Raw genomic sequence first — 25,186 nt, 5'->3', positions numbered from 1 at the left:
GCTTTCGAGGTGTCCACTGCGGGGCTCCGTCGGTGACGTCACCCTTGTGTGAGAATATCTGCCTGCTGTCCCTGGATAACAACTGTTATGGTAAGTAACTGTGCTTTTTCACCTGCTTCAGAGCAGGCATAAATATTGGCAGCTTCGTAGTAGCCACAATTTTTGCAGGTTTGGTGGGGTGATTTTGTAAAGACTTATAGTCATATACCAGTAAAATCTTGGATTACGAGCATAATTCGTTCCAGAAGCATGCGTGTAATCCAAAGCACTCGTATATCAAAGCGAATTTCCCCATAGGAAATAATGAAAACTCGTTCCATAGCCCCAAAACTTTAATACAAAATACTATATGTACTTGTATTGCAAGACCTCGCTCATTTAGAACACTCACTCCTGCAGCATCAGAGAGAGAAGAACCATCAGCTCAGTTGTGATGATGTGGCGCATGTATACCGTATGTACTCGTATTGCAAAACTTTGCTTGTTTAGAACAGTCACTACACTCTTGCAGCATCAGAGAGAGAACCATTGACTCATTTGTGATGTGTGTATACTGTATGTACTTGTATTGCAAGACATTGCTTATATCAAGTTAAAATTTAATAAAATGTTTTGCTTGTCTTGCAAAACACTTGCAAACCAAGTTACTTGCAATTCAAGGTTTTGCTGTATCTGTCTTTATAAAATAGGCACCTACTTCACCTTTACAAATAGGCAACATGCTATAAAATTATTCTCTGTCTTCATACCCTATTGAAACACCCACATTAGCAGTTGAGAAAAGTTCACTGGTATTCAGAGCTCCAGATACAATTTTTCTAATCACCATACATTTTCTTGGCTGTTTTTTTTCTTGCATTGCCAAATTTGAGAGAATTGTACCCTAAGAGGAATTCCGTTTGTAAACAAAAATGTTAGTTTAGTTCCATTTTGCTGCATGCATCATCGGGTGAACACCCAAAGTGAATTACAATCCAAGATTTAAATTCCACAACAAAATATCCATAGTTATAACAACTTTATAGGGGAAAAAGCTCACCTACCATGTACCTAACCTTCCACCCCTAGCCCTGTACACCATGCTATTCCTTACCACATCACAACCCAACTCCCACACGACACCTCCAACAATAAAGATAAAACAACTCAGTATAATATAAGTATTACTGTCAGAAAAACTATAACTCCTTCATCCAAAGTTGTAGGGTTACCTTAACCTAGAAAAAGCTTAAATGCCCCATAATCAGCCTTCAAAAGAGTGACATCTTACTCCTGACATAGCTTCACTAGGCCCACATTCCACAACAAGGAGTTCATTTGCTTTTGTAGAGGAAATCATAGGCGTCGGAATGATGAGGGGGGGCACAGGGGCCCTGGCTCCCCAAAAATTGCCACTTTTAAATTCCTACATAATCCCTGGTGGTCCAGAGGTGCAGCGGGCAGGAGCTAGCTTTCCAGCTCCTGCTCCACTGCTCACCCGGAAGATCGCGGCAAATTTCTTCTGCTAAGCATCAATGAGCGTAAGCGCACTTTGGCGCTCCTGCTCGGCGTTCAGTGGCTTCTTTGATTGTGCTTTACTGCAAACAGATTTGGATTGTGTTTAACACATTTTATTATATGCTTAAAGAACTGAATATTTAATCACTGAAAATTCATAAGATGATTATGAGATTGTGATGTAAAACACAGTAATGTCAGACCAACACTAACTGAAACAGTCTAAATGTGATTGGAGAGACATCAATCCGGATCCAGGACAAGTATAAAGGTGTTGACAATAGCCACAATATGTATTTGTTTAAATAAGCCTAGCCTGCATCTTGAATTTTTGTCTGCAGTTTTTTCTTTGTTTGTATAGAATGGTTTTAAATTTAACCTTGTATGAAAATGAATCCATTCCTTCTTTCTTCTGTTCTTTGCAGCTGCTATACCATGCTTTACAACTGGTGGCATATGCTATACTTGCTGTTTTAATTATGAGATTGAAGCTCTTTCTGACACCTCATATGTGCATTATGGCTTCCTTGATATGCTCAAAACAGGTATAAAATTGAGTTCCATCTGAATATCCTGCCTATGTTTACATATCAGATAAGTAGTAGATCTGTGACAATGCCAGTCTTTTGATATTATTTTGTTCATAATAAGGACTTTTCTTCTGGATTACACTGTTTTCTGCCTGTATCTGTGAAGGCCTCATGCCTGTCTGTCAGCCACCCATGCTTCCACATGCAGTCCACATTTTAAAAATTGAGCCCTTTATCTTTAAATTGTGGTTGCTGTTTTTCAGCTGTTTGGATGGCTCTTCAATAAATATAATCCCCAAATAATCATCTTCACTATATTAGCACTGATGGCAATACAGGGGTCCTCAAATCTTCAGAAGCAGTGGAGTATTATGGGGCAGTTTAGCAACCTACCCCAAGAAGAACTGCTAGAGTGGATTAAAGCCAACACAAGACAAAGTAAGTAGTTAAATTTCCTTTTAACAATGACTTTTTGTATTCATTTGTGCTGTGCTAGAGAAGCTATACTAAGTAATATTAAATCATGTTTAAATGTATATTAAAAAGAGAAAGAAGTCTTTCTGTAAGCTTTGTGTGGGGAAAATCATTGAAGAATTTTTAAGCCGCAGTTTACCCAAAGTGGTGAAATTTAGAAATTCCTATTAACAAAGTGAGGCAACTGTGTAGTTGCTACTGCTGCTACTACATACTGTGACTATAGCACTGCTAGATTTTTAAATAACATAACATAAAATTTTATTTGTATACCGCATTTGTTTACTATAGATCTAGCATTGATATATATGCAGTTAACAGGAATTAAGTAAAAGACCGTACATGAGAAGTGAAAGGTACAAGTACAAATAACTTAAGATCAAGACTATGTCTGTGTCAAATACAATCATGGTAGTACAACAAAAAAGAAGAATTCATTTGAGTGAACAGCCTTTGATAACCAGTACAGATATGGATATGGAGACCCAAAAACAGGTAGTGAGAGATGGGGAACTTTTTAAAAGCATTGCTGTGAGTAAAACAGTGCTTAAACTGCAGAAATGGTTTTTTTATAAAATTATATTATTCAGGGACCACGCACCTTAAGATAACCACTTTCAATACAAAAAGAACTTGCTTCACAGACATCCAACTCAAACACCCTAAGTGAGAAGACGTTATGCTGTGGAGAAAAAGACCTCAACATAAGCATTCACTCGCTTGGTAATTAATAATACCATACAAGATCATATCATCAGTGGTCAGAAAAAAAACCCTCTACAATTCAAAACTGTTGCAAATGAATTCAAAAACTTCATCCAAAGATCAAATAATATGAACCTACTGAACTCTCACTTGTGTATGTGTGGTCTGATAAAGGATGGAGTCGGTCCAGAGGAAGGCTACTAAAATGGTGCGTGGTTTTCATTATAAGGCGTATGGGGACAGACTTAAAGATTTCAATGTGTATACTTTGGAGGAAAGGTGGGAGAGGAGAGATATGATAGAGACGTGTAAATACCTACATGACGTAAATGCGCATGAATCAAGTCTTTCATTTGAAAGGAAGCTCTGGAATGAGAGGGCATATAGGCTCCGGAGTAATCTAAGGAAATGCTTTTTTACAGAAAGGGTGGTAGATGCATGGAACTTTCCCGGAGGAGGTGGTAGAAATAGAAACTGTGTCTGAATTCAAGAAAGCCTGGGATAGGCACATGGGATCTCTTAGAGAGAGGAAGAGATAATGGTTACTGTGGATGGGCAGACTGGATGGGCCATTTGGCCTTTATCTGCCATCATGTTTCTATAATAAGTAATATGTCTCAGAGGCAATACCAAGGTAACTTACACACTTGGGGCCAGATTTTATAAATGATGCCAATAAAATTGGCACTCAATGCTGTTCTATAAAGAGTGTTTTGGGATGAGCACACTTTATAGAATAGCACTGAGCAATGAATTAAGCACTCAGCTTTGGGCACAAGGACTTACCCCAGCTGAAAACCTGTATATATCCTGACATGTAAATTGGAAGTGACTCCGCTCAATTCTATAACACTACTTACATATTTTGTGAATGCCCCTGAACCACTCAGGCTCCCTTTTGAGTTGCACATAATCCAATTTAGGTACCCATTTTTACAGAATAATGCATAGCCAGATCAGTGTCCAAATCATAATTAGTGCCAATTAAGTGCTTGTTAGCTCCATTAATTAAACCATTGACATTTGTAAAATTTGACTTGGTGGGGATGTACTAAAGTCAGCGATCATCGCTAAACCTGGTTTTCACAACTTTAGCAACAATCACTTTAACCGACCCGATGCACACATTTTCTGATCCGGTCATGCAAATTAGCTAAAACCCCATGCAAAATAGCTAAGCAATTGATGCACTAACATCGCTTGGCTATTCAAAAAAAAAAAAAAGGGGATTTTAGCAATCATAAAAATTGTCTAGACCTGTCAGTAACTGTGTTACCAATTGCACAATATATTTTGCCAAGATAGTTTGTACTTATAGGTATCTGTGTTATTGACAGGTCTGCCTGGTTTTTCTTTTCTTTTTTTTCAGTGGCACAGATATTTTGCTGTGTTGCACATGCAAAATATCTGTCCCATAAAAAAAATGCAAAAAAGTCCCCCATTGCTGATGATGACCCTCCCCAATGACCCCCCAACAAACGCAAACCCCCCAAGCCACTGTCTCCACCCCGAACTCAAAACAATTGGCAGGAGGGATGCCCAATCCCTCCTGCCACGCAGAACATCACCATGCCAGACATCCTAGAGCCACTGGCCCCCCGAACCACTCCAAAATGGCAGGAGGTTATACACTCCCTCCTGCCATCGGATGCCCCACCCCACCCCCCTAACCTCCCCGTACCTTTTTAAAACATTGGAAGCAGGAAGTCTACTCTCAAGCTCCTGCTTCAGACCTGCCTGTCTAAATAATGGGCCTTCCCCTTCCTTATCTTTATTACACAGGAGGAGGTACAGACGGAAAAGGCCACGTTACCGTGGTTACAGAAGAAGAAGGCGTGTTTACAGAAAAAGAAGAATTAGAAGACACAAAAACAAAAGACAATTCTTAAGCTTTAAATATACTATGATGGACACTTGGGCCTTTACCACTAATGACACTGCTAAACAATTTGATATTACTCTCAAACAAATTACTGATGATTGGGCTAAAGTTAACCCTGGCAAAGTCCATCCAATCCTTTACATGGATCAATATAGAATAACAGGATGGGCTTTTGAAATTATACCTACACATAACACCTGGCTCCAAACTACTGAAGCTAAAGATTATGTTTGGATGCACCTATACACCACACTAATTGACTATGATGCAAAAAGAACAATAACATCATTAACTTTTAATGAATTCAATAACAGAGTCACTGCAAGAACACACAGGTCTAATCACTACAGCAGAAGAATGTTCAGGCCTAAACCTAATTTTCTTCTGGTGGCTGTACCACCTTCTGAACAACAACAACCTACACAGGTGGGAGGAATTTTTCCTAACTTTATTACTAAAAAATTATGGGTTGACACAACTGATTACAATGTTACCTGGAATGGATGGATTCTAGCCTCACAGGGTACTTCTGGCAATATTCCAGAAAAACTACAAATACGCAATACTTTCTATTTTACTGGCATGAATCCCCAATTTTGAATGCTTGGGGAAAGTGATATACAAGGGGGGCTCTGCCCCCCTTGAGCCCCCCGACCTGATAATTTTCTTTCATTTTTTTTATTAATAATTTATGTCATACCCAATGCATCATGTCATGCATGGGGAGGGGCCAAAGGCCCTTATTAGTTCAGATGCCTAAGGCCATATTTTTATAAAAACAGGAGGAGAACAGTATTGGGTACATTCTTAAAATGATGATTGTTCCAAAAATTACTTACCTTCTAAGAGAATCTAGTCTGCCCCACCAAGATAAATGGAGGAGAGGCCAAGGTGTAATGGCATATTTGATTTTAGTTAAGATTTTTTACATATTAAGATTGGAAGTTGTGAGGAGGTCTTTATCAAAATAGATACCTAGATACTTAATCAATGATGTCATCCATTTCAGAGATATGTGTGGAATAGTAATGGGAAGGCACTTATTGAGCAGCATTAATTCAGTCTTGTCCCAATTGATTCTATACCCAGAGAAACTTGAGAAAATAGAAATCAGATCGATAAGGTTAACTAGAGAGCTTTCTGGATCAGTGAGATATAAAAGGACTTCATCATGATAAGCTGAGAGTTTATATTCATTGGAACCAAAATGGAACCCATGGATGTTAGTGTGCTGATGGCGGCTAATGAAGGGTCCAAAGCTAAATTGAAGAGTAAAGGAGAAGTAGGACATCCTTGTCTGGTACCACATTGCAAAATAAACTGGTCTGAGATGTTGCCATTTGCTGCTATCCTGGCAGAGGTAGAGATGTATAAAAGACATACCATATTAAGAAAATCCAGTGGAAATCCAAGTCTCAAGCACTTTGAACATTCCACCCAACCCACCCGATCAAAAGCCTTCTCAGCATCAAGTGAAACCGATAGAATTGGGTAAGGTCTAGATCGGGCAGAATGGATCATGTGACAAAACACTTGAGAGTTATCTGAACCTTATCTCTTTTTCAGGAAATCAGCTTAATCGTAATGTATTAAGGGTTGAATAACTTTTTCCAATCTACACAAAATTTTGCCATATATTTTATAGGCCAAATTCAAAAGTGTTATGGGTCTGTAATTTTGAACAAGGTCTGTATCCCTTTCTGGTTTCAGAAGAACTACAACGTTAGCTTCCAGAAATCTGCAGCATATCTGAGTTATCCATAACCTGTGAGTGAAAAAATGATAGGCTAGATATCACTCGTGTACGCATAGTTCTTTCTATAAAGTAAAAGGGAAGAAAAAATAAACATTTAAAGATTGTATTGCCATGGCACATGAGCCGAGCATTACTGGGCAAAGCATGGCACATCAACGATTGCTATTCAGTTGAAACTGAGTAAATCAGACCGTAGAAATGCAGCAATCCTCCAAAAATTTCTGTAAGAGAGATGGGTCATCAAAATTCTTTGTGACGTTATGGTAGGTGACCCACTTCCTAGCTGGGTAGAATAATCTATATAGGGCCCCAATTGATTTTAATTTGGGGTGCAAGTCCAGGAAGAGTTTCCTTTACTTAGCGATTGAGTTGGAAAGATCGGGAGCGAAAAATATTTTATTACCAGCATAAACCTAGATGATTTTGATTTGGCAGTTTGCGGTATCTCACTACTTCCAGAGCAATAGTGTCAAGTCCCTACTGTAACAAAAGTAACCAAAAACAACGGACTTGATAACACTTAGTTTTAGAATGAAGCCCTCAGATACCTGTGCTGCAATATTCTGGTTAAAGCAGCTTAATACAGGTCGGCACGTTATCTTTCATTGGGCATTCGTGCTACTTTTTTTTTTTTTTAATGTTTTATCAATGCTTTTAAAACTTATTCTATTCAGTGCTCAAACAAAATAAACACTCAGCGACACTTATCTTTTTGTAGAGTCGCTTGTTGGTTGAGCAAGAACTATCGGCCCTAACGTGCCGACCTGTATTAAGCTGCTTTAACCAGAATATTGCAGCACAGGTATCTGAGGGCTTCATTCTAAAACCAAGTGTTATCAAGTCCGTTGTTTTTGGTTAGTTTGCAGTATCTGTAATGTCTGATTGTAGCAAAGAAGTTTTTAAGATAATTGGATAGGGCGATTGTGCAAGTTGAGTGGACATGTTGGTAGTGTCCACCTTTTATATCTGATTTGGTTTTCAAATTTTGTTCCATAAGATTTTTTTAAGTAGATGCATGTCTTCAGTGAACAAGACTGCATCAAAGGAATCTGGAAGAAGAGGCGTGATGGAGTCACAAGCTAAAAGTAGGAGTTGTAAAAATTGAGAAAAAGGCTGATTTAAACTTGATTTACCAAGGCGCTGATGAGAGCAAGAGCCTTACACGTCCGTGCACGGACTGGTCACGTGAATTCCCCAACTTCCACAGCAGTGTATTGAAAATTTTGAATGCTGAATGTCAGGAGTTGAGAAGCTACATCTCCATGTTCAATCAGGCTCCCTAACTTCCTTTTTTACTTTTCTGATGATCTGGTCTAAAATATCAGAGGAAATGTATTTCTAGAAGATGTTTGTAAGGAATTTTGTAATATAATAATAATAATAATAACTTTATTTTTGTATCCCGCCATACCCGGAAGAGTTCTAGGCGGTTCACATCAATTAAACAAGGTTACAAGTGGTTTACAGCAGTTGAGTGGGGTTATGAGCGGTTCAATAACAAATTGATCAAAGTTGCCAGGGGGGGGGGGGGTGAGGGAAGGATGTAGAGGGGAGAGTGGGTGTTAGATAGAAGGGGCGTTGGGATCCTGGTCTTGGAAGAGGCGGGTTTTGAGTAGTTTTCTAAAGCCGAGGTAGTTGGGGGCCTTGAGGGCCATTTGGGATAACCATGGGTTTAGCTTAGTGGCTTGGAAGGCGAGGGTTTTGTCGAGGAATCTTTTAGAGTGGCAGAGTTTAAGGGAGGGGTAGGCGAATAGTTGGATTCTGCGGGAGTCCTTGATGCTGTGATTTAGGGCGAAGTGAGGGATGATGTAGCTTGGGGATAAACCAAATACTGTTTTATAGCAGAAGCAGGCGAATTTGAATAGGACTCTGGATTCTAATGGCAGCCAATGGAGTTTGTGGTAGAAAGGGGTGATGTGTTCCCATTTTTTCAGGCCGAATATGAGGCGGACAGCAGTGTTCTGGATCATTTTGAGTCTCCTGATGGTTTTTTTTGTGGAGCTTAAGTAAATGATATTGCAGTAGTCCAATATGCTGAGGATGGAGGATTGTACTAGCAGGCGGAATGAAGTTTCGTCAAAGTATTTTTTTATGGTGCGGAGTTTCCAAAGCACCGAGATACTTTTTCTGACGGTATTGTCCGTGTGTTTGTCGAGGGATAGATGTTTGTCTAGTGTGACGCCGAGTATTTTTAGGTTGTGTTCAAGGGGGAAAACGGATCCTTTTATTTGAATTGTGGTGTCTTTGATTTTATCTTTGGGGGTTGCTAGGAAGAATTTTGTTTTATCCGGGTTTAGTTTTAGTCTGTATGATAACATCCAGTGTTCTATCTGATTGAGTATGCTTGAAAGGAAGGTAAGGAGCTCTGATGTAAAACTGGTTAGCGGGATGATTATAGTGATGTCATCTGCGTAGATAAAAAATTTGAGCTTGAGGTTTTGCAGAAGGTTTCCTAGGGAGGCGAGGTAGACGTTGAACAGGGTGGGAGATAGGGGGGAGCCCTGTGGCACGCCACAGGAGTTCTCCCAGCTATATGAGAAGGCGTCGTTTTTGAATACCCTGTATGATCTGTTCCGTAAGAACCCGTGGAACCAGTTAAGGACCTGGCCCGAGATGCCTATGTAGGAGAGGCAGTCAAGGAGAATGTTGTGGTCGACCAGATCGAATGCGCTGCTCAGGTCGAGTTGTACAATCAAGGCGCTGGAGCCTTGGCTTTGATGCATGACCCCTTTTGGTCTGTCACATTGGAGTAAGGGGGAAACTGAACTGAGTTCCCAATATGGTGAGTGTGTTTTGTCAGCAATGGAAGCCACTCCCTCTCTTATCTAGGGCAGTTAATTTTCAAGAGAATGGAATGAAGATCATGTTTAGGTGGTATTTAACTCCAACCCGATTGCATCATATATTTCTATCTGTTTCTTCACTTGGAGAAACTGTGGTGAGAGGGTACAAATTCAATCTGCTAGGATTTTTTTTCAGGTTTTGTATTAGTTTGCAAGTTTCTGGTTTTAGGGAGATTTACATTGCTATTAGATGTCAGTCTTCTTATGTGAAATTCTAATAGGAATACACTCTTATTCACGCACACTGACTCACTGCATGAGAGGAGGAAAATACTTCAGTGACTGAGTCAGCTTATAGCAATGATTGCTGAATAGCCTCACAACTGACACGTCCTTTGTCTAAAAAATCCTTCCTCATTATTTAATTTAAAGGTGAGACCCATTATCTTTTTTTATGTTATAAAAATTAATGACTCATTTCATATACAATGTCTACAAGCTTGCTTTGAACACTAAAATTTTTTTCAAAGTAAATAAAGGGAGGTTTTTTAGGCTAAGGATATGTCAATTGTAAGGCTATTTGACAATTATTATTATAAGCCGATTTAGGGCTCCTTTTACTAAGGTGCACTAGCGTTTTTAGCGCACGCACAAGATTAGCGCACACTATAGCGTGTGCTAGCTGAAAAATTAACGCCTGCTTAAAAGGAGGCGGCAGCGGCTAGCGCACGGGGCAATTTAGCGCGCGCTATTCCGCGCATTAAGACCCTAAGGCACCTTTGTAAAAGGAGCCCTTAGTTACTGAAGTCTTTTCTCTTCTCATGCAGTGAGTACATGAGAATGTATTTGAATTAAAATTTCCCATAAAAGATTGGCTTTTGAGCTTGGGGATAAAATTTACAAGCCTTTTTATGGGTTGTGGCTATTACTTTGATTTACATGAGAATCAATTTATTTTTATATGGTAACATCCATAGAGAAAATGTGCTGGTTATGATTACACCTGTTATTGGAGGGAGATGATTTTTTTTTTTGTGGATGCAGAGAATGTTTACATTTAGGGGTCCTTTTATCAAGCCACGCTAGCAGGGTTAGCACGGCGGACATTTCATCACACGCTAACCCCTGCGGCCGACTAAAAAACTAATGCCTGCTCAAAGCAGGCGTTAGCTGCTAGCGCAGCAGGCGGTTTAACACGTGGTATTCTGCGCATTTAACCCCTACCGCAGCTTGATAAAAGGACCCCTCAATTCATCAGATCGCCTTCCAAATATCACAGCTTTAAATCATTGAAACTCTTTTTTTGAATAAATAAATATTCTAAATAAATATTGTGTAAAGTGCTCAGACCCTACAACCAACCTTGTTCAGTGTTATCACTCAACCGTGGTTGCCAATGGGACCATCATCGCTAACTTTACCGTCCCTAATGCCTCCCTTGATGACAGATTTTTATAGTCCATATAAGGAGTCACATAAAGCTGATTTATAATATACTCTTGACTTATATGAAGATTATTGGTGGGAGGCCCGTTGATGACTGCTCGGCAACCATTGGTGGAACCCTTGAAAGTGCTAGTGCTGTAAACATGCTCTTCTTAAAATCTACTACAAATCATGATGAAAAAACATGATGAAAAATCGAGCCCCTCGACTCAAGTTTCATGTCTTTCCTCAGGAGTGGTCTCTGATATATACTATAAACATCTCCTGGCTGCTACAAACCCGAAGGATACCAATTCCTGGCCACGAATGAGCTGAAAGCTTTATGTGACTCCTTATATGGACTATAAATCTGACATCAAGGGAGGCATTAGGGACGGTAAAGTTAGCGATGATGGTCCCATTGGCAACCACAGTTGAGTGATAACATTGAACAAGGATTGGTTGTAGGATCTGAGCACTTTACACAATATTTATTTAGAATATTTATTTATTTATTCAACAAAAGAGTTTCAATGATTTAAAGCTGTGAATTTGGAAGGCGATCTGATATATTATCACAGAAGACTCGGAGAGTTATCCCTAGTAGTTGATTATACATTTAATTCATGCCATACTGTATCAGACCAAAGATCCATGAGGGTCACATATGTAGTATGTCATATATGCGAGCATCATCCGTCATGGTGTCCCAACTGGAAAAAAATTGAGAGCCACTGCTCTAGAACCTAGGGTGACATTGGATGATTTATAACACAAGGTGGGTATGATTAGGCTATTTGCAGTAAGTGGTCAAAGTTTACCTTATTTTTTATTGCTTGGGCCCCAAAGTGAGGGTAACTTGTTAAAGGATTCAGGTAGTAATGCTTCACATCAAGTTGGAGACTGCATAAAATAAAGTTTATATCTGATAGTTGGTTGGACCCCATGAGTTTAATGTAAGAGTCCTTTTCCTATATAGATGACCAAGCCATTCTAAATAAATCTACAGAAAATGTCAATATTTTTACTTAAGTTGTTTCCTAAATGAGAGATAATCAAGGAATGTTGCTTTACAGTTTTTACTACAGTATAAGCGTAGCTATCCTAGACTATGCTGAACAGATGATGACATCAGTCTTACCCTTACTGGTCAAGAAATAAGCTATGTGCTAAATTAAGTTTTAAAAAAAATTACAGATCGCTTAAACCTTGATGTAAGGAAGTTTAACAGTATTTCCTTCAGCTGGCTAACTTTTGTGGTGTGTAATTAGAACATTTTGCCAATATTTTAATGTATGTATTGTTGTTTAGATGCTGTGTTTGCAGGTGCAATGCCAACAATGGCAAGTGTAAAGCTATCTGCAGGTCGACCTATTGTAAATCACCCACATTATGAAGATGCAGGTTTAAGGTAAGTTTTAAAAGAGAAAAACATTGCTTTTGTTTTGCAAGGTAACTTAATTCTGAATGAGGACTCATGTCACTGAAGCTCCAGCAGGGAGTGAAGAAGCAGGAGGAAGCAGACATTACTTTCATGATGATAATCAAAAGATATCTAAATTAAGGTGCTAGGGTCTAAATCGTCTTAAATTAGATTCTCAGTTGCTAAATTTAGGAACCTTTTTTACTAGGCTCTTAAGTTCAGACATGCGGTCATACATACGATATACTATTCTAATCTAATCTAATCTAATAATTTATTTCTATACCACATAACCAAAAAGTTCAATGTGGTTTACATAAATTTCAAATATTTATTTATTCAATTTTCTATACCATTCTCCCAGGGGAGTTCAGAATGGTTTACATTAATTTATTCAGGTACTCAAGCATTTTTCCCTGTCTGTCCCGGTGGGCTCACAATCTACCTAATGTACCTGGGGCAATGGGGGAATTAATTGACTTGCCTAGGGTCACAAGGAGCAGTGTGGGTTTGAACTCTCTGCCCAGGGTTGTGGGTTCAAAAGGATCAAATTAGTTAAATACTAATCAGAAGAGTTTTCAATTACTTTCTAAAATCATAATAAGACTCAGAACAAAGTAGCAGAGGTTTTAGTTCCCTGTCCCAGAGAGCTGCTTGGTAGGCGAGCAGACAGTGATGAAATTTTTTATACTGACATCCTTTAGTTAACGGAAAACTGAACAAGCCATGAGTACTTCGCTGATGTTTGGATCCAACAATGGAGAATGAATTGAGAAGATAAGTGGAAGTCATACCAAAAAGAACTTTATAACAAAAACACCCAAACTTAACAGGCAACCAATGCAGTTCTCTGTAAAGGGACTGACATGACCATACTTCCTCAAGCCAAAAATCAAGTGAACTGCAGCATTCTGGACTATTCTCAACCATGAAAAATTCTTTTGAATGCCTTCCAAAAGAATATTGCAATAGTCCAGCTGACTCAACACTAGTGACTGACTGGACCAGCAATCTGAAGGATGCAACATCAAAATAGGATCTAATGCTACACAATTTCCATAAGGTATAAAAGACCTTCTGGACCAAAGCATCTACATGATTTTTCATCATCAAATTTTGGTCTAGGATGATACCTAAGATCTTAATAGTAGGTTGTATTAAATAATTAACATTATTTATCAATAAAGAAGATTCAATGGAATTATGACCTGTAGATGCAACAAGAAATTTTGTGGTAGAACCAAAGCATATAATATATTTTCTCTGTCCCCAGTGGACTCACAGTCTAAACCTAAAAACTGGGCCAGTTCAGAGAAGGGATTTGTCAGGTAAAAAAAGGTACTCTTTTACTAAAATATGCAAGTACCAAGAATTAATGTAGGATTTTACTGCGGGGTAACTACAGATTTTCCTTGGTACCTTTTGGGAGCATGTCCACTATTTATTCTAAGTTGTGCGTTATTATTCCCATTAGAGCCTAATACCTGCTGAGAGTTGACGTGAGAATACTTACTATTTCTATGCCCACTCTCTGCCCATGCCATGCCTCCAAGGGGAAAACATCTTGGAACACACATGGAATGCATGCATGGAAAAAGGCAAACTACTACAAAACCCTTAACACGTTGATAAAGTAGCTTTTTTTCTGCTAATTAAAGGGTTTACTCACTTTGGTAAAAAGACCCCTAAGTTAGGTCCTCAGTACTTACTATTTTCAGTAATAGATGTCATGGAGACTCATTGTACCTAGAATGTAGATTTGAGATTCCAGGTCAGGACATAGGTTTAGTTCCAGTGTTATCTTAGAAAAGATCTGCCAACATAGAGCTTTTTCTAAAGTACCTGCAGGAATCACACATGTATTTGCCTGTACTTGCAGTGGAAGCAACTATTTTACAGATACACTTCCCCCTCCCCATTCGCCGTTTCCGCACTCGCAATTTCACATAATCGCGATTTTTTGGGGGGGAGGGGTCATACTATGCCTAAACAGGTTCAAGGTTACTTATGATATAAGGAATTCAAAATATATATGTTACATTATAGCTGTTTGAGGAGAGTTATGAATGGAGTAATAGCGAAGGGAGAATAGAGGTTCTTTGACTTAAGTATGGGATTTAGTGATATTAGGTATTTTGAGTTAATTGTCTATGGTGTGTTTGCGTTCAAAGAAGAGAGTTTTTAATTTTTTTTCAGAATCCATTATAGAATGTTTCCATGCTGATGTCAGTTGGGAGGTTGTTCCAGGTCTTGGTGCCAAGATAAGTGAAGAGTGAGTCAAATGTGCATTGGGGCCATCGGCAGCATCTGGGCTGCAACGGCGATGAGCGGCAGCAGCGGCCCTCCCCCGCGACGCAATTCAAGTTCGGCAACGGCCCCCCTGGCACTCAAGATCGGCAACGGGCCTCCCCCCTTCCTGCGACAACACTCAAGTTCGGCAAAGGGCCTCCTTCTCCCCCTAGCATCAACATCACTTCAAATCGGCACCGGGGTGCTCAGCCCAAAGCTTCCCTCTGACTCAGCTTCCTGTTTTCGCCCAGGCAGTTTGAGTCAGAGGGAAGCTTTGGATTGAGCACCGTGTTGCTGATCTGAAGTGCTGTTGATGCGGGGGGGAGAAAGAGGCCAGTTGCCGATCTCGAGTGTCATCGCGCGGGGGGGGGGGGGGGGGCATTGCCGATCTTGTTTCCAAAATCGAAAAGAAAGGTGAGAGGAAGGGAGAGAGATGGGCCTATAGTGGATGAAGAGATTGAGAGAAGGGGCAGATGATGGAAGTGGGGGGAAAGAGAGAGAAGGGGCAGATGATGGAAGTGGGGAGAAGGGGCAGATGATGGAAGTGGGGGGGAAAGAGAGGAGGGGCAGATGATGGAAGTGGGGGGAAAGAGAGAGAAGGGGCAGATGATGGAAGTGGGGAGAAGGGGGAGAGAAAAGAGGGCAGATAATGGAAGTGGGGAGAAGGGAGGGCAAATGCTGAATGGAAGTGGAGAAAGAGAACACTTACTGGATGGAATGAGGGATAAAGAAAAAGGACATATGCTGGATGGGGGAAGAAGATAGAGTTAGTGAGATAGTGGAGAGGGTGAAGGAAAGGGGTGGCATGCTGTGGGTAGACACAGTGAAAAGAGGGAAACTGAGGACTGCATAGTAAAAAAGAATTTAATTTAGATGGAGGCAGAAAATGAAGGAAGACCAGAGAAGCAAAGGGAAGAGAGAGAGAGATGCCAGAGAACGGGGAAGGAGACAGATCAGATCTGAGCGGAGGAAATGAGAAGAGAGAGGTGCTAAAAACCACAGGGGGAGGGAAAGAGAGATCAGATCTGAGCGGAGGAAATGAGAAGAGAGAGGTGCTAAAAACCACAGGGGGAAGGGAAAGAGAGATGAAAGGAGAAAGATGCCAGACCATGAGGGAACAGAGGGAAGATGATGGATGCCAGACCAAAGGGTGGGGGGTCTACAGGAGAGATGGCAGGGGGAGACAGACAGTTTCTGGAAGGGGCAGACAGTGGATGGAACGGGTAGATGCTGGATTGAAGAGACAGGGCAGACGCTGGAAGGAAAAGAGTGAAAAGAAGATAAAAGCAGAAACCAGAGACAATAAAAGGTAGATAAAATTCATTTTATTTCTATTTTGTCAGAATATATTAGATTTGAAATATATCCTGCTAGAGACATAACTGGGGACTGCAAAGCCCAGGCAGTGCTTCTTTAGCTTCCAGCTGGCTTAGGACTCTCTCTGACCAGGGGGCACTCCCCTAACACTATTCCTGTCATGTGTGACTGTAGTATTCTGTTACCATGATATTTCTGTGTAGCATTCTGTAATAATTTGGCTTGTTCAGTTTTATTGATAGTAGAGGGGATATATGTGAAGGGGAGGGGAGACAGAGGTTTTATTGGTTCTTGCTCTGTATATTTGTATTTATAAAATGACAATTGTACAGAATATTGTTTTTTTATATACTTGAATAAAATACGTTCAATATAAAATCATAACTGAGGCTTGTGCGGATGGGATCAGATAGTTTGCAGGGACCGAGCTTGCAGAGACAGGGCGGAAATGTGGTTTTTTTTATTTCAGTCTTAGTAGTTTGCCGGTCCACAAAAGAATTCTTTTATTTCTGCCAGTCCACGGGTGTAAAAAGGTTGAAAAACACTGGTCTAAGTTATGTTAGCAGTTTGTTCCAAATGAGGGGTCCTTGGCATTCAAAGGTAGCCTCAAACATCTTCTTCCACCTTATTTGTTGAGGTGATGGGAAGGATAGTTTGTAACTTTGCGATGTATGTGAATTGAAGAAGGAGTGAGGGACTTTAATATCAGAAGTTAATCCCTCCAAGTTTTCTCCATAGATCGCTTTGTGAACCATGCAGGCTATCTTGAATTGTTCATCTATTCCCTTCTTCTCATAAACTGTTTGTTAGTATTTTCCATTGGGCTTCAGCATATTTCAAAAATTTTAAACATGCTATTAATTTTGAACTTGGATACTTTTACACAGCACATTGCCAGACCATTTGGTGCCAACCATCAAGGAAATGTGCTTTAATAAACTCATAAATTTATTGGTCCATTTTAATTCTTTTAAATCTGTACTGATGTTCAGTTCACCAGCAGGATGCTTAAAGTCATCTAATGAAGGAACACTTTCTTAACCTATTTAATGTCTTATTTATTAAATGAATTTTCTATTAACTAAACTTGTTTACCTCTTGCTTTTTTTTACAGGGCCAGAACTAAAATAGTGTATTCTATGTATAGCCGCAAACCAGTAAAAGAATTTAAAAAAGAACTGCTAAAATTAGGAGTGAATTACTACATTTTAGAAGAGTCATGGTGTGTAAGGAGAACTAAGTAAGTAATCTGGTACACAGACTGTTCTATTCACTATATTAGTTTACGGCCTCTTTTACAAAGCCATGCGGCAACAGCCCCAAAGCCCTTTAAATCTCTATGGGCTTTGGTGCCGTTAGCGCAACGCAGCCATTAGCGCAGCTTTGTAAAAGACTATATTAGTTTATTTCAGTAATACTTCAGATAGATTTTTAACGGTGGGGTGGGTTCTATCTAAAAATAATTAGCATTGTGAAATCATTCTTTCTTTGAAGTACAGTGGTACTTTGGTTTATGAGCATGCTCGTAATCCAAAGCACTCATATATCAAAGCACATTTCCCCATAGAAAATAATGGCAACACAGACGATTCGTTCCACAACCCATACCTGTTTCGGGGTCCCCGTACAGCTGCTGGTGGAGGAGGAAGAGGTATTCTCGGCACAGAGCAGGCAGCCGGAGAGGGCGGTGGACATGCTGGAAGGAGCGGGGAAGGGAGTAGACGGGGACAGTAGGGCGGGGAAGTAGGAGTAGATGGGGAAGTAGGAGTAGAGCGGGGAAGTAGGAGTAGACGGGGACAGGTTTATGCGAGTCATCGGCTGGGTTTTGGTTGCAATCGGGAGGGGTGCTGGCCATGGAGCCGTTGGAGAGGGACATGTTTGTTGCTCTCCACAGAGGAGTTTGGGGTTGATCCATATCTTGCCGTAGCCATCGGGCAAACACTCTTCGGGGTGGACACGAAGGCAGAGTGCCAGTAGGGCACTGCCCGCGAGCAGGGGTAGGAGGGCATGGAGGTGATGGAGGACTGCGAAGGGGTCTTCTGGTGCGACATGGTGGGCAGACAATTTGAAATGAGCACCGTCCCAATAAACAATCATGTATGCGCGCATCACGTGTAAGCACGCATATCATCGACATGCATGCTTACACATGACGCGCACATACATGCTCGTTTATTGGAATGGCGCTCGTTTTATGAGTTAAGGTTTGCAGGAGTATTTTGCTCATTTTGCAAAACACTCGCAAACCGTGTTACACACAAACCGAGGTTTGACTGTACTTTAAAAGATGGCAACAGCATTTTTTAAATCCAAACCTATGTCCAGATCTCCACCAGTCAGCAATTTCCCTTATCTCCAGATTTAAAACTCCAGAACAAACTGTGTTTAGGATGAAAATCCAGAATTATTCTCTAATTTATCAGTTTTTCTCTGTCACTACTTTTTCAGCTTAAGTTTACAGAATCAATAATTCTGCATTTAATATCTGCTAGAGCAGGGGTTCTTAAGCTTATACGTAATACCATGGACCCCTTTCAAAGTCTGATAAACCTTGCATACTCCTCAAAAAAAATGTATTTAAATTCATACAATAAAATACATAGATTATTACAGAGAAAAACAGTTATGCTCAAACACAGTTTTCAAAATATTTATAACAAATATGTGTTGACCATTGCTAACTACACACTTTTGGAGAAAAAGTTACTTTACAACCAAATGTATCTGATTTTACCTTTTTAATAAGAACATAAGAAGTTACCTCCGCTGGGTCAGACCAGAGGTCCATCGCGCCCAGCAGTCCGCTCCCGTGACGGCACCATCGCGCGTTACAGCAGCAGGATGACTTCCTTCATCCTTGTTGTAATACCCTTCTTAATAATACCCAACATTCGGTTTGCTTTCTTTGAGGATACCGCACATTGTGCTGTTGATTTCATTGTTGTGTCCACCAGCACACCTAGGTCTTTTTCAAGGGTACTTTCCCCTAGCACTGATGCCCCCATTTTGTAGCTGAACATCGGGTTCTTTTTCCCTATATGCATGACCTTGCATTTCTCTATATTAAAGCTCATTAGCCATTTTTTGCCCACTTTTCCAGTTTGTTTAGGTCACTTTGTAGGTCTTCACAATCTTCCGCGGTTCTAACCCTGCTACATAGTTTTGTGTCATCAGCAAATTTTATGACTGCACACTTTGTCCCCGTTTCTAGGTCGTTTATAAATACATTGAACAGCAGTGGTCTGAGCACTGACCCCTGCGGGACACCATTCGTGACCTTCCTCCAGTCCGAGTAGTGGCCCTTCACACCAACCCTTTGTTTTCTGCCTGCCAACCAGTGTTTAATCCATCTGTATACGTCCCCTTCCACCCCGTGGTTCCACAGCTTCCTAAGTAGCCCATAAATGATGTCTATGGGTTCCCCTTTGTCCATCTGGCTGTTTATCCCTTCAAAGAAGTGCAGTAAGTTTGTTTGGCACGATCTTCCTTTGCAGAAGCCATGCTGGCTCACTTTCAGTTGTCCATTTTTTTCTATGTGCTCACAGATACTGTCTTTTATCAGTGCTTCTACCATTTTGCCTGGAACTGAAGTCAAGCTTACCAGCCTGTAGTTCCCCGGGTCACCCCTCGATCCCTTTTTGAAGATAGGTATAATGATTTTAGATAGATTTATTGAAGTTAGCAAAAGGCCATATGTTACTTTGTGACCTACATTCATTGTTAAATGAAAACCTAAATTTCAGTTAGAAGTTAAGTGAAAATAAAGTTATAATTTTTTTTTCTATTCAAGTTTATGCCCTCCTCTCCCCCACAAAAAAATGTATCCATGGACCACAGATTAAGAACTGCTATGCTAAAGAATGTATTCTCCGTTCTCATTTTTAAGTGGCTCTTATATTCTTTATCCCAGAACAAGCAGGCAGCCTATTCTCACATATGGGTAACGTCATCCACGGAGCCCGAATGCGGACAGCCTTGCAAGCAGACTTGCTTGTAGAAAACTTCAGAAGTTTCGAGTTTGCTGCACCGCGCATGTGCGAGTGCCTTCTCGCCCAGCACAGGGCGCGTCTTCTCAGTTTTCCGCGGAGCTGAGAAGTCCGTCTTTGACGCTCTGCGCTGAACTTAGTTTGCTTCATGCCTTCTCTCACCGTGGCTTGTGTTTTTATTTTACTTATTACCGGGTCGCTGTGTTAATCTTTTAGTTATTGTGTTTAAAAAAAAAAAAGTTTTATTTTCATCGGCTGACTGGTGGGGCCTGCCGCATTCCCTCAGCCTGCGAGCTTCGATTTTGCAGCAGCTATCTTTCCTCCTATGTCCCGACTGGACACGGGCTTCAAGAAGTGTAGCCAGTGTTAGCCCTCAAATATCGTCAAATTCAAGAGGAGAAGATTTTTAGTATGGAAACCCCTGCTATACCCTCGACTTCTGACTTGGTCAAGCCTGCTGCGGTGTGTCCTCCTGCCTTCAAAACTCCGACCTCGAGTCTCATCAGACCTTCTTCATTTGGAAAGTCCTCTAACTCGAATAAATCTGCCAAGTCTTCTCAGATACCTCCAGCGGTGATCCTCAAACATCACTCCTCCAAGTCGAAGCATGCTTCCTCTATCACCTCGGAGCCTTTAGCCTTAGCAAGTGGTCCAGTTTCAGACTCGGATCCACAATTGTAGGCTACCATCCAGACCATTCTAGAGCGGGAATTTGTTCAGTTACTGAGCAAATGCAGTCCTGCCTCAACTCTGCTTCCTGCAGTCTAGCCTGGGCACTCAGCAGGCTCACAGGAGGTCGAGTCCTTGCCTGTGCCTCAAGCTGAATCTACACACTCTATTCAAGGAGTCGAGTCTTTGTGAGTGTCTAGTCTGTAATCTACACACTCTATGCAAGGAGTCGAGTCTTTGCGAGTGTCTGGTCAGGAATCTACACACTCTATGCAAGGAGTCGAGTCTTTGCGAGTGTCTGGTCTGGAATCTACACACTCTATGCAAGGAGTCGAGTCTTTGCGAGTGTCTCGACTGGAATCTTCACACTCTGTGCAAGGAGTCGAGTCTTTGCGAGTGTCTCAACTGGAATCCTCACACTCCATACAAGGAGCCGAGTCTTTGGGAGTGCTTCAAGATTCCTCGATCCAAACCACTGAGTCTATCAGGTTTCGATCTTCAGCTTCCAGCCATATGCCCTCGTCGCCAGTCAAGGCTCCCATTGAGGCATTCATTGAGACACAGGTCCTCTTCCAGAGAGAAGCCTACCTCGTCCAGGCCTTCCAGCTCTTCGAGGCCTCCAGCTCCTCGATTGAGGACACCGATTGCAGAACCCGAGGACTCCGCTGATTTAATGCTTCATCCCAGTCTGTCTCTTTGTTGGGATATCAATACTCCAGAGAGGCCTCGCCTTCGTTTTCCACTAGAGGCACCTCGAGGTCATCGAGTCCCTCTCAAGGTCATGCTCTGGCAGATCAATTGTCCTTTTCCTCCTTCCTCTGTCAGAGGGCTGAGGACCTGGACCTTAAATTGGACGCTGGATCAAAGTACTCTAAGGAGTATTTAGAGGAAATGAGTATGTCTCGACCTCCTGCGGAGTCTCTCAAGCTTCCTCTTAACAGGCTTCTGTCTCAGATTGGAATCGAGGTATAGAACTCTACATTGCAAGGGCTTTGAGAACTCCCAACTATCTCATCAATCCCTTCTTGTGGAATCTTCATTGAAGAGGAGTCATCCTTCCAGGGTCTATGCTACCGTACCTCCTGGAAGAGAGGGCAGGACCATGGACAAGTTTGGCCGTCTTTATCAAAATTCGATGATGGCTGAGCCTGAAGCCTCTCTGACGTCAACATCATAGGGAAGGCTTCCGGCTCCGCCGCCGCTCGTGGCTTTGTGCAGAGAAATTACTGCGGCAAGAAGGAGGAGGAAGCTGGCCAGAAGGTAAACACCCGGGGGCAGCAATGAGCAAAACGCCACATCGCCTTCAAGCCGAACCACACAAAACACCTTGCTGGACTGTGGGTTGGACACCCCTGCATAAGTTGTCATTCAGTTTGAACTGCTCCCTTACATTTTGATGGACCAGCATAAACACAGGTGTTTTGACTGCTCAAGAGGCATAAATTAAGCATCTCTTGGAAATTCCACATAGGCGCCTGGTTAATAAATAATAATAATAATTTTATTTCTTGTATACCGCTATACCGTGAGGTTCAAAGCGGTTTACAGTATAGATGCCATAAATATGCAATAAAACAAGCCCATAATGTTAGATGGTCATTTCTGGCCTTTGAATCATGTCATTCAGTTCATAGATAATCAATGAGACTACCCTTTCTGAGATTGATAGCATTTCTAAGAGTTTCATCTTCACAGTGAGTGTGAGTTCAAGAATGTATTCATTAGTATTAAGATGGGTTTTCATTTACTTGGAATGTTTCACTAATTAGTGATTCTTTTTGTTTAAATATATTTTTAGACCTGGTTGCAGTATGCCTGAGATTTGGGACATTGAAGATTCTGCTAATGCTGGCAAAACTCCACTGTGTACTATCATGGCCAAAGACTCGAGACCTCATTTCAACACTGTATTCCAGAATGGTGTTTACAAAGTCTTAAAAGTTATTCGGGAATAATATTTTTGTGGGCAAAGCACAATACTGAAGAAGTGTCAGAAACTGCAGGTTATAATTTCAACTAGTCAAAGTACTTTGACTCTTATCTGCAGACAGGAAAGCTCTCTTAAAATGTTTTTAAATTCCGAGTAATAAAACTGCTTTTTTATTGTAATAGTAATAAGGATATTTTTGTTTTTAATTTCCAGAGCTTGCTTATAAGTGGTTATACATTTATACATAAGAATGGCACTTTAAAAATATGCCTGTCTAAAAAAGAAAAGCTGATTTGTAAAGAGAATATTTGGAGCTAGATTTTATCAAGATTTTATGTTATACCGACAGTATTGATTTTAGATCCTAAGTGCCCGATTCCATATAAGTTGCCTAAAAAATCAGCGCTAAGCATGATTCTATAAAAGTTAGGCACACTGGTATAGATTTGCGCTTATTAGGCATACCATATTAATGCCAGAGTTTTATTGGCCTAAATGCCTGCGCCTAAGTTAGGCACACATGGCCCATATCCTTTAATCAGGTGCATAACTTTAAAAAATGCCCGCAAGCTGCCCCTAAACATGCCCACATTTAGGGGTCCTTTTACTAAGGCGCATTAGCCGATTTAGCGTGCGCTAATATTTAGCGCACGCTAAATCAGCTAGTGCGCCTTAGTAAAAGAGGGGGTTAGTTAAAAAACACCTACCAAGTTTTGTGCCTAACATTCAATTAACATCATTTATGAGATGTTAAGTTATCAGCGCCAATTCAGCCCATTAAGTTAGGCCCCTATATCGGGGATAGTACTCTAGTAATGCACAATATAAAGCAGAAAAGGTTAACAGGAATGTTTGATTGTTGTAGTTATCTTGCTGTGTCTTTTTTCAGAGTAAAGAAAGACACACTAAGGGGTCCTTTTATTAAAGTGCGTTAACCAATTTAGCATTCGCTGAATGCTGAGATGCCCATAGGAATATAATGGATGTCTTAGCATTTAGCGCACTCTAAATCGGTTAGCGCATCCAAAGTTGTTTGAAATATTGGTCAAGCAAACTTGATTATAGTACCATCAGGACAGCTGCAAGAACTATGACACCAGCAGTGAAAAGACTAAGAGAACTTTGTTAATGGGAACTCTACATGGCCAGGAAATTGACTAAAGGAAAAAATGATATGGCAAACCATTTTTAATAGCTCTAACGCAACTCTACTCATACCCACCATTAATTTTGAAGATTCTCTTGAGCCATGTCTAAGTATATTTTTTTTTGTCATTTTGCATGTACTTATGAAAAAACAATTACTGCACCGGTGTTAATTATTCTGGCTTTCAATGGTGTGTTTAGAATGGGCATTGCAGTCCATCTCTTTCTTGAACAGTTGTATTGACTTTCAGGTTGCGCCTAAATATATATAATTTTAAATAATGCATTTACAAACGTGAATCACCCTGTCTTTAACATTGTAAAAGTTTTGCTTAATTTTGTAAGTCTGTATATCAAATCAGGCAGTGCAAATGTATAGGATAACTTCATGCATTGCGAACAGTTGTCTTCCAAACCAAAATGTTCTTCAAAACATAAAAGTTCTCTCGACATAGGTGCTTCACATACTCTGCAAGTTTGAAAGCTGTCGTTTGATTTGAATGAAGCATTATTTGTATGGAACTAGAGAGGTATATGTGTAACTAATTAATATTGCATTCCATTTTCTAATATTCCGTTGCTAGTGGTAAGTTTTATTTTTCCATATACAAAGAAAAGTGAAATGCATAGAAAACTCAAACTCGTTCTAGAAACAGAGACACTTTTTGGAACAAAATGCAAATGTTGCGTTTGCCAACATTGTTTTTCTTTTATGTTTGTTTAATTGCACAGCTTTATGAGTGTGAAAAAATAGGGCTTATACAGTACTAGTATAGCCAGTGTGAGGCTCTTGAGCCCCACATGACAATTCAGGGTCTTGAATATGTATCTTAAATCACAGAATTTTATAAAAGTACCAAATATAGTGAGTTACAAAATATATTTTAAATGAAAAGACAACATTTGGATTTTTCTAGGCTCCCTTCAACTAACTTTTTTCATGAAAAAAAAGAACATTGTTTTCACATTCCAGTTTGCCATTTGTACTAGATAAGGGCTTTAACCTTGGCTCATTAAAATGGCAAAGCAACTATGATATATTACAAATGTGCTGTTAGGTCATATTTTTGGCATTTTTTTTTTTGTTTTTCATTGAGTAATAGAATGTTCAATAAAGCTACCTTTCAGTTATTTAGCCACATTTATTCATCCATGTAGCACCAAAGATCTTTTGCTGATTAGGCTTGGACATGTGAGAGCTGATATTCAGAGATGGAAGGATGATTGGTGTTCTCTGAGAACAAACAGGCATAATATTCTCACATATAGAGTAATGCCATCCGTGGAACCCAGTACGGACACTACCAAGTTGACCATTACTTAAAACCTTTAGATGGTGGCCATACTGTACACATGCCAGTGCCTTCTCATCCA

The 25,186-nt window shown here is 40.4% G+C and overlaps 1 protein-coding gene across 3 annotated transcripts in view; it reads left to right on the top strand.

Moving 5' to 3' along the window:
- Positions 1 to 24,282, top strand: part of DPY19L1 (dpy-19 like C-mannosyltransferase 1) — a 298,312-nt gene extending 274,030 nt beyond the window's left edge. For all 3 annotated transcript variants that reach the window (XM_033930604.1, XM_033930603.1, XM_033930602.1), the window contains 5 exons: positions 1,923 to 2,042; positions 2,291 to 2,465; positions 12,364 to 12,463; positions 17,196 to 17,321; positions 22,535 to 24,282. In XM_033930604.1, the coding sequence (XP_033786495.1) occupies positions 1,923 to 2,042; positions 2,291 to 2,465; positions 12,364 to 12,463; positions 17,196 to 17,321; positions 22,535 to 22,691 (678 nt within the window). In that variant the 3' untranslated portion in view covers positions 22,692 to 24,282. The remainder of the gene's footprint in view (positions 1 to 1,922; positions 2,043 to 2,290; positions 2,466 to 12,363; positions 12,464 to 17,195; positions 17,322 to 22,534) is intronic.
- Positions 24,283 to 25,186: the final 904 nt, after the last annotated feature.

This window comes from Geotrypetes seraphini, chromosome 2, assembly GCF_902459505.1.
Source record: "Geotrypetes seraphini chromosome 2, aGeoSer1.1, whole genome shotgun sequence".
In the NCBI taxonomy this organism is placed as follows: Eukaryota; Metazoa; Chordata; class Amphibia; order Gymnophiona; family Dermophiidae; genus Geotrypetes; species Geotrypetes seraphini.
This window is presented reverse-complemented; position numbering and strand designations above follow the sequence as displayed.